This window comes from Poromitra crassiceps, assembly GCF_964638095.1.
Source record: "Poromitra crassiceps genome assembly, chromosome: 13".
NCBI lineage: Eukaryota > Metazoa > Chordata > Actinopteri > Beryciformes > Melamphaidae > Poromitra > Poromitra crassiceps.
Window position 1 is genome coordinate 12,368,355 of NC_139644.1, and position 14,549 is coordinate 12,382,903.

Sequence of the window (14,549 nt, forward strand, 5' to 3'; positions counted from 1 at the left end):
AATGATTTAATGTAATCCTCCAAATAACCATTAAACAAGTCATTCTAAGCACTATGTGTTGAGTTTGTGTGTCAATGAATCCAGACAGAGGGTAAACAATTATTAAATTGATAGTCTCCAATATAGAAAAGGCAGAGAAGAGAACTTATTTCATAAATTTATTAGATTAAAGTTCAAACATCTGTACCCTTAATTCACTAACTTCAAAACCCCACAGATATATCACAGGAATAGAAACAGGGAAGAAAATGGAGCAAAGTAAAATAAATCATTTTGAAGGTAGCCTTTGTCTAACACCACTGATATGCAGATACACAAAGGTGAGTGTGACAACCTGGGTAAGAACACAGGTGAGTGTGACAACCTGGGTAAGAACACACAGGTGAGTGTGACAACCTGGGTAAGAACACACAGGTGAGTGTGACAACCTGGGTAAGAACACAGGTGAGTGTGACAACCTGGGTAAGAGAACACAGGTGAGTGTGACAACCTGGGTAAGAGAACACAGGTGAGTGTGACAACCTGGGTAAGAGAACACAGGTGAGTGTGACAACCTGGGTAAGAACACACAGGTGAGTGTGACAACCTGGGTAAGAGAACACAGGTGAGTGTGACAACCTGGGAAGAACACAGGTGAGTGTGACAACCTGGGTAAGAACACAGGTGAGTGTGACAACCTGGGTAAGAGAACACAGGTGAGTGTGACAACCTGGGTAAGAGAACACAGGTGAGTGTGACAACCTGGGTAAGAGAACACAGGTGAGTGTGACAACCTGGGAAGAACACAGGTGAGTGTGACAACCTTGGTAAGAACACAGGTGAGTGTGACAACCTGGGTAAGAACACACAGGTGAGTGTGACAACCTGGGTAAGAGAACACAGGTGAGTGTGACAACCTGGGTAAGAACACAAAGAAGACATGCAGCGATTCCTTTTGTGACTGCACAACACATACTACTGACAGACAACACGCAAAGGCCTCTCTCTTCACACACATTTCCAGTAGAGCATTTATGGAAACCCCATAAAGGTAGTTTGTACTGTATGATACAAACTACTGGTAGGTTATTTCATAACTAGAAATTGAGCACACTTCCTTTCTAGCGACCCTCAAACTGGCAGCACTCATTTTGACCGTGCCTCGTTGGTTTGCCCTCGCAGACGCAGCGCCCCGCCCGCTCAACTGGCATGTGCTTTGCTTGAGCAATTGTGCGCCGTGCCGGAACCGGCCGCCCAATTATATTAGTAAGATGTAGGTAGGCCAACATTTAATCTGCCTCATATAGTGCCAAACCTTCCGCTTGTCATAAAGGTCACAGATACTGTATGGTAACCCCAACCACTGAGGACAGAAAACATGCTTGTTTTGTGTCATGCGGTGTAGACGTTTTTAAAATAGAGCAACATGACATGGTTCCAGTTTTTCCTTTCCGTGAGATGTTTACATGGGAGGCCTAGGAAACAGACATGTATTGTAAAACTCAAGACAATTAAAAAGTAACTTATGAAGTTCCAGAGCAACATTCATTCCATTTTCACGATCAAACCCATTCCTCTGTCCTTGTTGTCTCGACAGAAAAGGCAGTGTAACATCCCACTGTTCATCCGTCACGATCACGGCGGACAGGACGAGGGGCTTTGGAATCTCTTGAGGGCAAGTTCAAAGTGATCGTTGATTGTCTTTCCCTCCACCTCCACACATGACTACTCGCCCCGGCTCATGTGGGGGACATCGTCCGTGTCCTTTCCCCACAGAGGCACCGGGCTCTTGTGACAAGGGCTGAACGAGGAACCAGCCATGTCACTTTGTCGCATCGTCACACCAATTCCTAAAATGAGTATCCTCTTCTTCCTCATTGCTGCTTGGCGTCAGCTGGTTGTTGTTAGAGGGCTGCAAAATGGCAATGCTTACAATAGCACGTAGAGGTCTTGAGTCCAAAATGCAGGCATTGTAGACTCAGTGGATTTCAATATGAACCTGTGTGAATATAGAAAGAGCATGGTTGTCAGGGTGAACAAGCACGCACACACACACAGCGCAGTGGTGTGGCAATTCAGCTTTATAGCACCCCACCACCCACGTCCACCGAGCCACTTCCCCTTACGGCCCTCCCCCCACCACCAATATCCCCTCACCACTGTACCTACCCACCATTCGAATCATGACTATCCCCTTCCTATCCCTATGATCCCCCAACGACAACACCCATATCCCACTAACCTTACCCACCCCTCGAATCCCATCTCTCTATCACCCCCCCCCCCCCCCCAACACCATCACCACCCATATCACCCTAACCACTAACTAACCCTAGCCATCCCTTGGATCCCAACTCTCTACCACCTTCCTATCTCTAGCTACAGCCCTTTTCTGACTAACCTCACTAAACGTTCATGACTGACTGACTGTCCTGACTATTCCATCTTATGGCCCCATTGGCCCAGTGCCATGGGAAAAACACAATGCACAGCAACGAGTGAGTAGGTAAGGCAAATCCCAAATAAAGATATGCATGAAAATAAGCCAGCCGCACACAATGTAGTATGCTGCTAGGGGTTGCACAAAAAGATCTATATATCGATCATGATCCTCTTGCCATACATTATCGATATAGGAGGAATCAGCGTGACGTCACTTACCACCCAGAAATGCAGAACCCCGCGGCAGTTAATAGTATGAGTTGTGCCAAACAAACGTTAATATCTCAAAAACTATACATCACATCGCTGATATTTTGTAACGGCACAGGCGAGGCTGGTTTCGAACCCGAGGTCTCCAACTTACAAGCCCAAGACGTTAACCATCCGACCAAAGGGACAATCCCCTTTGGCCAAGGACCAACGTACTCCTTTGGCCAAGGACCAACGTACTCGTTTTATCCACCCAGACCCCGGATCGCTACACTACCTCCACCTGTGGGAAGCGCAGCCCCTGCCGCTTCAACGTCTCCGCGCTCCCTCACGCTCCAAGGGCTACGCCTCCGATAACTGCGCGGCCATCCCAACATCCCACTTGACACCAATGTAACGGCACAGGCGAGGCTGGTTTCGAACCTGAGGTCTCCAACTTACAAGCCCAAGACATTAACCATCCGACCAAAGGGACAATCCCCTTTGGCCCAAGGACCAACGTACTCGCTTTATCCACCCAGACCCCGGATTGCTACAATACATGTCGTGTTAAAGTTGTGTATACTAGCACCATATCGTGACATTTATCCTGAAATGTGTATTTTTTGCATTCATGTATGTGTTGTTTTGTTTTCTGGAAACTTAATTTGTACAGGGTAAAAAGATTTAATCAGGAATTATTTTGTATCCTTCGCTTAAAACGTTTTTTTTTACTTCACACGCGGCAAGTTGCACTGTGTGCAGTATGCACTTTGTTGTACACTGTTACAATGCCAATTCCGTGAAATACATAATTCCTACTTTTTGCCTTTTTAGGGATCTTTTTTCCTCTTCAGATATTGTGATGTATCGTACATGAAATTTCCTGTATCGATTATGGCAAAATCGCTGTATCGTGATACCATCATTATCGAGGGCAAGTATCGTATTGTGAGTTACTCTGCGATCCCCACTGCTATATTATGCTACATCTGTAAAGGTGTGATATTTTAATCTAACTTTAAATCACTAAGGTTAGTCAAGCTATTCTTCTGCTCCCCATTTCCATTGCAAGGGGGGGGGGCAGCTAGATGTGTGTCATCAATCACCTCAGACAGCACATGAACTAATAGTGTTACAACAGTTACTGACACGACTGAGCCATCAGCAGCCTCTTCCTCGTCAGGCCTTCCCCATCAGTTGACACATTAGCAAGCTAACATGACTTGCCTGGCTTAACTTACTCGTGCTGCAGGAATAGGAAAATGGGTTATATGTTCAACTGCATGAGTTTGGCTAGATGAGTGTTTGCTAAATTACCTGTAATCTCACATTGAACATCATCGACGCGATGAGGTAGATATATGGAAATCTGATTCGCAGTCGCCATGCGAGATCAAAAAATATCAACAAAGTCCTCGTCAAGCCTTTAGAAAACACTCCGTAAGTCCGACCAGCGGACCCCGAAAATTGCAACACTAAATATGACAGACCCGCCATAAGACGAAGTCTCGAAACGTTTTTTTTTTACCAGTGTTATAAGACTAACCAACTACTAGCAACGTGGTGATATGTGAGAGTGCATATTTATATCATAACCGAGCTCCGTTCTTCGCCTGGCTTGCTTGGCAGCTCCACCCCGACAGACAGCTTCTGCTTCTCCCGTTATGGTCATTGGGAGGATTTTAAACACTGTGACACAGACGGATGTTGGCGTGACGTAATGTCCTCAACCCGTGTTACACTCAAAAGAGTCCGTCTTTCTCACTTTAGTTTCGAATGATATTTTGCTTTAGCTAACCTAGCGTTAACCAAGTTGGGGGCATAGGGCATAACTTAACAGTCTTAACGTTAATGGTACCCTCTGCATACCAGCAAAAGCGGCGTGGCCTATTAGCTCGCTGCTTGTTTTTTTGAACACACACATTTGTGTGGGCGTAGCTAGCAGCTATCGTTAGCCAGACCACCGGATGCAGCATCTGGTGGTGGTAACCAGTTTTTTTCCTCAGGGGTGGTGGCCGCTGTTTTGCTGCTCCCCATAGCCTCCAGATCAGTTCACGAAAGCATGGGAATGTTGTGAGGGAATTTCCAAGTAAACTCGTGTAAAAGTGGCAGATAAGTGATTGTAAGTTTTCGACAAGACGTCCCATATTCAGCGAAACCCGCTGCAGCAGAAACGGCAGCCCGTTAAGACTTGTTGGGACATTTTGTCCAGCGAGCAAGTCCGGACAAAGAAAAGAGTTGTGAGCTAACGTTAGCTCTGGCCTCCAAGCTAACTTAGCGGCCACAGACGACATTCTTCGAGCTGCGGCGCAATGCAGGCCATAAAGTGTGTCGTTGTTGGGGACGGGTAAGTTCATCGAACTGGCCAGTGATTTGTGCCTCCTCTCTGCATAATTGGCCATGTTTAGCAGAAAATCATCCTGCGTTTCGTTTCAGATTCCCCCACAAAAGTTAGCTAGCTAACGTTAACTACCTGTTTACATTCCGTGGATGTTTTGAGAATGTTACACACAACTAACACTTTGTGTTAACGTAAAGTCATAGCTAGCCAAATTAGTCGCAATAAATCACATGAAAACATATTGTCTTAATGTTTATGTACAACATCGCCAGATACTGTAGTAGCGTTATGTCTGATAGTTATTTTTCTGATAACTGCCTCAGACGAATATTGGACAGAATGTATAATTGAGAGGCATGTTGGCTAATCTCTGTCTCCATTTAACCCAGTTAAATAGTTGTCATCGTCCCTGGGGGACGTGATCGTTAAGGTTAGCCAACCAGATAGTATATTATCCATGTTTGCCAGTAGTTGGTCTACTTCCGAGAAATTTACAGGATTAACGTTAAGGCAGCTATGCAGTGTCATTTTGCCCGTTCGATCTATACTCCGCTTTTCTGAAAATTTGGGCATGAGTCTGTGGCAGTAAATCATTTAACTGAACACGGGGTCAAGAATGAGTCCAGACGGTCCTACTTGTAAGTGGGCGGTTACATACGCTATTCGACTTCTTGTACTGGGTGTGGTGGGATGCCACAGCAGGAGAGTCATTGATGGGCCTGTGCTTATGTTACATTGAATTTTTACTTTGCATTTTGACAAAGGGAATCCTTTTTGTCGATTGGTTTTATATTCACTCTATAAGCACACACAAGATTGTTGTAGGGTACTTCAGGTTTGAAAAATACAACCATATTTAATACTCTATGCAGGCTTGTTTTCTCCAAAGTAAAGGTAAGAGTGCCAGGACCCACACATCTTTTTCAGAGTAGTAGGAGTGTCTTTCAGATTGTAATGGGTGAGCTGTTGATGGATCAGTAACAGCAACGCTTTATGAATTCAGACGCAGGATCATTATGCACATTAGTCTTTGAGGGATAAAATCATAAACGACTGACATCATTGTTCTTTGCTTCCTCCGTGCAGAGCTGTGGGTAAGACATGCCTGCTCATCAGCTACACCACCAATGCCTTTCCTGGAGAGTACATCCCCACAGTGTGAGTATAGTTCAGCCTTGGAGAGGCGGGGTGGTGTGGGGGAGCACAACAAGTGAACCTCCCAAGACTAAAAAGCTCATCACACAGTTAAACTCCACCCCCTTCTTTCTCCTACTGTTTGCCGGCACAATTAATACATAGATAAGGTAGTAGGGGTGGGACTCACCAGAGTCCGCACGATACAATATTATCACAATACGTTTTCAGTCACAATACCGTATATTGCGATTTATTACCTTTTTTCGACTGCAAATTATGTCCCCAAAGGGAAAAAAACGACAACATCTGTTGTATCTAATGAGATCAAGTTTCCAGTCTGTTCATCTCACTTCAATCGTTTGTATTGCAATAAAATGGGATTGTCAAGCAGACATACAAACTAACATTGTCATAAAAACCAATCATAAATGTTGCATGCACTTAACATTTCTGTAATAAAATACTGCAATTCATGGAAAATCACGATGCAATGCTGTATCGATTTTTTTCTCCCACCCCTAAAAGGTAGTGGCCTATAGTCAGTCACTCTATAATTGCTTTTTAGATGGAAATGTGGGAGGTGGCAGATCAGGTTACTGGTTACTGCTTCGGCACTGAAACTCAGCCCAGAGAAACCAGTTGATAAATGAGTGATTTGGGAAGTCATGAGGAAAGCCTGCACCTTATCTGATTCTGCACCAGTTGTAGCTATGTTCATTGGTATCACTCTGTGGTGTGGACAGGCTTAGCAACTGGCTTACTACAACTTTTTATCATGCACAGGGTTCCCACGGGTCCTTGAAATCCTTGAAAGTTTGTGAATTTGAAAAAAAATCAAGGCCTTTAAAGTTTGTGAAAATAGACATGGGTCATTAAAAGTGCTTGAATTTAGGGTACTATGTCTCCACACTCACAGTATATATTGTTTTGCTCTGCTGTGAGAAGGCAAGAGGTTTGCATGATCAAGAAAAGACAATAACGGTTAGACAAAACAACAAATCAAATTAAGACCTGAAATTGAAATTTTACACTTCAAGACTTGAGTCTTGAAGAAGGAAGATCCCGCACACTTCTCTTGCTCGGTATCACCATTTATTGATCATTTAATTACACAACGTTTCGGACCCCCTGGACCTTCATCAAGTGTCTACGAAGGTCCAGGGGGAACGAAACGTGTAAAGAGCAATACATGGTGATGCTGAGCAAGAGCAGTGTGCAGGATCTTCCTTCTTCAAGACTCAAGTGATACCAGAGAGAATTGGATGTGTAAATATCTCCTTTGAAAAGACACTTCAAGACTTGCAATTGTGTGTGTGTGTTTATAACATGACTATTTAACCTTACAAAGGAACATTCTATCTTTTCACATAAATTGCAATGGGGGCGGAATTCATCCTGTCATTTACCGTTTTCTCAGGTTCGACAACTACTCTGCCAATGTGATGGTGGATGGGAAACCAGTGAACCTGGGCCTTTGGGATACGGCAGGGCAAGAAGACTACGATCGACTCCGCCCACTTTCCTATCCACAGACGGTACAATAACAGTCAATGCCGTATCATATTGCACCTATTGTACTACTCTTTGATGTTTATTTTCATGTTTGAAGTGCCTGTGCATAACCCATTTATATTAGGAATGTCTGGGATTTGTATGAATAGTAAGGAAGTTTGTGTGACATAAATGCAGTCATTTTGTCTTTTGCACTGTTCCGATCGATGGACTCTGATTGCGATCTGTCTTTCTCACCAGGATGTGTTCCTCATCTGTTTTTCACTCGTCAGTCCTGCCTCGTTTGAAAACGTCCGTGCCAAGGTAGGTCGCTGCGGCGCCCGTCGGAGAGGAGGAGACTATGAGGCATCTTAAAGGAGAAGTTAGCCAAAAAACAATGCTGCTTTATTTTGCACCTGATCTCAGACCTGCTCTGGCAAACTCCGTCCCTTTATGTCAAGACATAAAGGCGTGTATCTCATTCAATCTGTGGAGGACAAAGATAATTTTGGTACCACCAGAAAGCTTACATTCTCCTCTTTCCAACAGCATATAAAACCCCAAATGTGATTTGGGGTCAGTGTGACTGATTCTGATAGAGCAGGTCATATATACGCATCATCCTTCTCACTTGTGCTGAATTCATTAGTATGGGTCAAAGTTGTTACTGGGTGCCTTTGATAAAGAAACACAAACAGGCCTGGTCAATCCCCCCCCCCCTGCTGAACTCACTGTTGTCATCTCTGTGCAGTGGTACCCTGAGGTGAGACACCATTGTCCCAACACTCCAATCATCCTTGTGGGCACCAAGCTGGATCTGAGAGATGACAAGGACACCATTGAGAAGCTTAAGGAGAAGAAACTCGCTCCCATCACCTACCCCCAGGGCCTGGCCATGGCCAAAGAGATCGGTATCAGTACTTTTCCAATTTCAACACGTTTTGATGGAATTCTGTATTTTTGTCATGAGCGTGCTTTGCTCAGCTCTGTGTCCCATTCCCTTAACTTAACTCTGTGTCCCGTTCCCTGCAGGCTCAGTCAAGTACCTGGAGTGCTCAGCCCTGACTCAACGTGGCCTTAAAACTGTGTTCGACGAGGCCATCCGGGCCGTCCTCTGCCCCCCACCCGTCAAGAAGAGGAAGAAGAGGTGCGCCCTCCTCTAAGACTTCACTGCAAAGGATATGGGTTGGGAGGGGGAGAGCATGACCTCTAGTGGGTGAGGGTGGGAAAGACAACAGGAGAAACAAACACACACTAAAGCAATGTACATTCAGACTCTTTCCTTCCGTAACAGTGTAGCTACAGCAGTTATACCAAGAGTTCCTACGAAACGTTTGACGCGCCGTCAGATCTACGAGGGTTTAGATGTTAGACCCTAACCCCCCCCCCCCCCTGCTTAACATCCAATTCATACATATAGACAAGACTGACTACAAAATGATCAAATTCCTGAGGCCTTCTAAAAAACGCATGGGAAGTTTTGTAAAATGGACCGTGGAATGTTTTCAATTTGTTCTTCCACTGGTAGTCCATCTTGTATGTTTACAGTCTTGGTGGTTTATTCAGATTGGAAGAAATATTGCCAAACACATTCTGCAGAGATCAGATGCTGTATTTCAGCTGACAACCTCAACACCTACAGAAAGGCAGCCGACAGTTTGCCATGGTGCACTCACTGCAGAGAAGGGTTCAGCTCCACGACTGATGGCGAGTCATTGATTTCATTTACAATTTGTGAGGGCGCTTACTTGAGTCGACGCTTTGTTAGCAGGGAACTTGAAGGAAACATCTGTGAAGTTCTTTTTGCCTCAAATTACTCTTCATGTACTATAATCTTTCTACCGCTAGGGCTCATTAGCTTCCAGTTTAGGATCCATGTTCGTTCACTTAGGTGAAAGTGAATGAGAGCCAGGCTGAGACATATTCAGTTGTCATGTTGTTAATACTGAAAATTAAGGCTGGGAAATGGGAGTAGGTCTGCTGATGCCAACAGTGCTATTAATCCCCGAAAAATCGCAATGATCCAGTATTTCATGCATTTGGCCCCCCATCGGACCTGTCAAATAGTATGGTATTTTTTTCTTTTTGCATCTTGTCCCCAGAGTTGTCTTAACTGTATAGTTGCCGAAGAGTGCAAAGTTGAACACTTAAAGGATCATTTCTGTATTTTTCAATCTGGACCCTATTTTCCTAATCGGAACAACAACAAGAAATTGGTGCAGTATTGAGCGAGATTGCAAGTGTCTGACAGCAACATTGAAATGGAATGTGTTCGCTTACCTTCCGCTTCTTTGGTCTGTGTGTGAGAAAGCCTCACTCAGGAGAAGCCTTGAGAGGAGAAAAGTCCAGTTGTTGCAGAAGACTGGGAATGTGAGTGGAGTCCCGGGAAGAGATCGTCGTCGTTGGAGTACAGACAGCATAGCTTTAGCTTCTTTCTACAAATCTAATGAGACTTGGGAGCTAGATGACTTACTGAGCGAGACACACGCAACAACAAATGCAGCCAATCAAAACGTAAACAAAGGCTTCAATTTATCTCATTTCCATGTTGTTAGAGAATTAGAACAATCTGAGCCTGTCAGTCAGATTCAGGGACAGATGTCCACAGCTGGATCCCTAAGCCCCCGTTCACACAGGACGCAGAAGCTGTACCTACGCTGTACCCACAAGTTCCATTGAGGCATCCTTGTTAACAGGTGAAGCCGTTCACACCACCCGCCCGCGTGCCACGCTCGCGCCACGCCGAAGCCACGCTCATGCCACCCCGAAGCGATCACTTAAGGCGCTGACAAGGTTCTGCGCAGCCTCGACTCGGAGCCTTGCCGCCGCCGAGCGGCGACAGCGAGACTGTGCATACTCGAACGTAACTCGGCGCGTTGGCTGCGGTACACGTCCAAAACGTTATCATGTCGTTTACCAAGAACTTGCAATCATGTCGGTGGGGGGACATTTTATTGTCCCTCCATTTCAAAACTCATTCCGGTGAGCCTGCAGAAGGCTTTGCTAGATGAGGGACAAGCACTGTTAAATGAGGAAATGGCATTTCCTCATTCCTCACAACAAGGAGTTGATGCCGCGGAGTCACATTTTCGAGGAGCTGCACGCCCCCTATGCCGAGTCAGCGCCGGCGATTTCGCTCAAGCATAATTTGCGCTTTAGGGTTGACGGCGAATTTCCAAGCGTGACGCATGAAGTAAATGGGAGTTGTGGGCGGGTTCAAGGCGCGAGGGTAGGCGCTGAGAGGAAAAGACCAGGCGTCTTGTGTGAACAGTAAGGCGTACGTTCAGCTTGTGCCTGCTTCAAGCTTCAGTTCTGCTTACGTCTGGCGTCCTGTGTGAACGAGGGCTAGGGCAAGGCGAGCTTTTGCAGCACTAAGAAACATATGGAAGACATCCAAGATCAACACAAAGGCTAACTTTAGGATATTTAATAGCAACGTCCTTGGGCTTCTGTATGGTGCAGAATGATGGAAAGTGACACACAGACCCTGTGTCACAAGCTAAATGTATTCCAGACGAGACGCCTTAGGAGGATACTGAGGATATTTTGGCCTAGGACAATCTCAAATGAAGACGTTTACAGGAGAACGGCCACGACCCCACTGTCAAATGTGATCAAAAACAGAAGGTGGATAATGGATCGGACATGTTTGCAGAATGGACCCAAGTGCTATCCCAAAGGTGGTTATGAGATGGACGACACCTGGAAAAAGAAAACGAGGCCGACCCAAAGAGACATGGAGAAGATCTGTGGAGAAGGAAATAACTGGGATGGACCTGGGGCCAAGTGCAGCTGACAGGCAGCATTGGCGTTCGTTGGTAAAGACCCTATGTGCTATTGAGCACGAAGAGGATTAACTAAGTAAGAGCCTGTCAGTTGCAGAAACGAGCACTTTTAGAGTTTTCGTGGACGTACATCGACGGTGCGCTGTGCCCTGTGTGATTACATTGCAGCTGCTGGCTGGCTAACGCGATCTCGCTCAATATTGCGCCAATTTCAAAAATCGTTCCGATTAGTTACTTAGGCATAGAAAATGTATGAAAAAAGGGTCCAGGTTGAAAAATACCGAAATTGTCCTTTAATATTAGATATTGGATTAGGACTGTTTAGGTGTTAGAAATATTTGGGTGGCGGGGAACAACGGCACCTTTTAATGGTCTATGGGCATTTATCAGAAACCTTTGTGCAGCACATTCTTTGGTTGTGAGTAGCACACTTGATTTGAATAGCATCTCTACTGGCTAAGCGATGTCACTAAGAAGAGCATTTATACGTGCTTAAGTAGTAAGAGTAACAAAGCCACCGTCGGTTATGATGTAGTAATACAGCATACTCATCCTTTTGTTATAATCATGTGATTGACTTATTTTGTATCGTTCTTTTTCTTCACAGAAGTTACACTTCACTCACTGTATTGTAAGACTAACACTATGAATATCCTTTTTGTTTATTACCTCCTGCAGTTAACGCTACCTTAATCTCCCTACAAGCCTAGCTTTTTGTAATTAATGCTGATAGCATGTCTGTGCAACATATACTGAAAACTAAGAGTAGAATTGCTACGGTTAATTTTATTTTTTTTGCATATTTACAGATGTATTTGAACTACTAGATCAGGGGTAAAGTACACGATGTTGCTCATCATCACGCTGTGCTCCAGTTCAAGCCAATGTTGTGACCCTTTAGTTTTACGGATAAAGCTATTGTCACTTTTTGAAAAAGCCAATAAATTCCAATAAAACCAGCTGAATTTTGTCCTTGTTCTTCCATAATATAATACACCTGTTTCCATAGATGTGACAGTACAACGGTAATCCAAATATTGGTCGGATTCATAAAACTGGTGTGGAACAGAACATACAGTTGAACGATCTCACATCAGCTTTATTAGCTGTGACCACTCGGATAAATATTTCAATTAATTTGACTGTCAATGACCCTTTGGCGGCTACAGTTTTCACCCTAGGAGGCTGAAATTTGGCATTGAGGTCAAGTGTGTGTGTGTGTGTGTGTGTGAAAGTGCATTTTACTGCTACTTTCCTAGAAGGCGGCTCAGCTGTAGCTCCAGATTTGTCCACATGGGGGAGGCAGGCCATCACAGCACACAGGTCCTCCTTCCCATCTGTTAAAAACAGTCATCAGCTGTCAGGTCCTTGGAAGCGCACTGATGCAGGGGAATTACTGAGGTAATGAAGGTGCAATGAAAATGCACAAACTGTATAGCCTAACAAGACTGTCTGTCTAGTGACTAGACTAGACTTCATCACCAATCCAGTAAATGTAAAGCAAAGTTGCTATATGGTAGGCCTATGATGCTCTAGCCCAGAGGTTCTCAAATGTTTTTCAGCCAAGGACCCCCAAGATAGAAAATATACCGGGGACCCCCTCATTCTGATTTGTGATTTTGGGCTAAGCTTAATGGTTTCCACTGTAACGTGCTTGACTTTTAAATTGATAGGTTTGTTAGATTAGAATATAATCCATGAAACATTTTAGATTTAAACCATAAAATATTTGCGTTAAACTATGAAGCTTTTGCAAAAAAAAATATATATATATATTTTTATATATATATATATATTTATTTATTTTTTCCTGAAAACTTTTCGCGGACCCCCTGGCAAAGTGCCACGGACACCTGGGGGTCCCCGGACCCCCATTTGAGAACCACTGCTCTAGCCTACTGCTAATCCTACTGTCTCATTTCTCTTTGCCTTTTAGTCATTTTTTACCCCCCTACAATGATTTAAATGGGTTGCTTCATGTTTTAGAATTTGACATGGATTTTACTTCAAGTCATAGAGTTCAACACGGCTACTCCTATTCGTTAATTGTATCTGTTTTGTCTTCAAATCTTCTTAGTTAAAATTGGCTAAATGGGTGGTGGTGTCTGTCAGTCACGGTTTGTGATGGAAGTGAGTCTTGGCTAAGTGGGAGGTGTCTGTCTAGTCACACGCGGTGCCCCGGAGGAGGCTGTGCGCCCTGACTCATATAAGCCAAGGTAATAATTTATCAGTAATTTTCCTCTGACCCCAATATGAGGATATTGGTGTAGAATTGAATATAGTTCTTCTGTCCCCCATAGTGAGAACCACATAGATCCTTATGATAGTAAAAAAAAATCTCACCAGAGGAGGTCAGGAGTTTCCCTTCTAATCATATTGCATTCTAGCTTTACAAAGGTTTTACAATCGCTTACAAACAATACACGCATGTCATTCTGTTATACTGGCTCAGTGGTGATTCTAGAGTCAGGGCCCAAAATTCCAAGGGGCCCCTTCCAACCAGCGTTCTTTCACTTTCAATTCAAGAGAAAGTACATGAATCATGCAAGTTTGACAGGTAGGATTCACATTCTCTTGAATTGAAAGTGAAAGTGAATGACTGAATCATTCCTGTCAAACATGCATGATTCACATATACATTCTCCTGAATGTATCCACCTTATTTTTGAATGCCCCACTGTAAAAAAGAAGCGTGGGTACAAGGTCCGGTTTAACGTGACTCATTGTTGCCGCTTGCCATTTCCTTTGTTATACTCTGGCTGCAGACCCGAATTATAAACCGGAAGCTGGAGTCCGTTATAAAAGTTATAAATATAGTCACGTTATAAACAACTAACCAACGCTGGAGGTCCGTATGGAAACTCGAAATGTGTGTTACTCGAAATGGTTAAAAGTTAAATCAATTTGGTGGCGTTTTACTGCCATGTAACATAGCTAGCTAGCCGCTAACATTAGCCACAGTTAGTAGCCGACTACCCACAATGCATTACGTTATCCCAGCACCCGAACGACACGGCTGTAGAGCAGAATGGCTCTGCTGTAAAAGGGGAAAATCCTCATAGACGGTTTTTTTTCGGGGGCTGGGGGGTTATCTAAATTGGTTACACCGGAAATAGAACCCATACTTAACGTAAGGCAAAATGGCCGCCAAAAATAAGGTGGATAGGCTCTTTCACACACAG

The 14,549-nt window shown here is 44.3% G+C and overlaps 2 protein-coding genes across 2 annotated transcripts; one reads left to right on the forward strand and one right to left on the reverse strand.

Moving 5' to 3' along the window:
• Positions 1 to 177: 177 nt before the first annotated feature.
• smim10l3 (small integral membrane protein 10 like 3) lies at positions 178 to 4,239 on the reverse strand. Its single transcript, XM_083648918.1, has 2 exons — positions 3,931 to 4,239; positions 178 to 1,978 (listed from the first exon to the last, which is right to left on the reverse strand). Exons 1-2 carry the CDS (start codon positions 4,108 to 4,110, stop codon positions 1,958 to 1,960), a joined length of 201 nt encoding a protein of 66 aa, XP_083505044.1. The 5' UTR covers positions 4,111 to 4,239; the 3' UTR covers positions 178 to 1,957.
• A 396-nt stretch (positions 4,240 to 4,635) lies between these two features.
• Positions 4,636 to 12,326, forward strand: rac1b (Rac family small GTPase 1b). Its single transcript, XM_083649062.1, has 6 exons — positions 4,636 to 4,960; positions 6,041 to 6,112; positions 7,509 to 7,626; positions 7,844 to 7,906; positions 8,334 to 8,493; positions 8,615 to 12,326. Exons 1-6 carry the CDS (start codon positions 4,926 to 4,928, stop codon positions 8,743 to 8,745), a joined length of 579 nt encoding a protein of 192 aa, XP_083505188.1. The 5' UTR covers positions 4,636 to 4,925; the 3' UTR covers positions 8,746 to 12,326.
• The last annotated feature ends 2,223 nt before the right edge of the window (positions 12,327 to 14,549 follow it).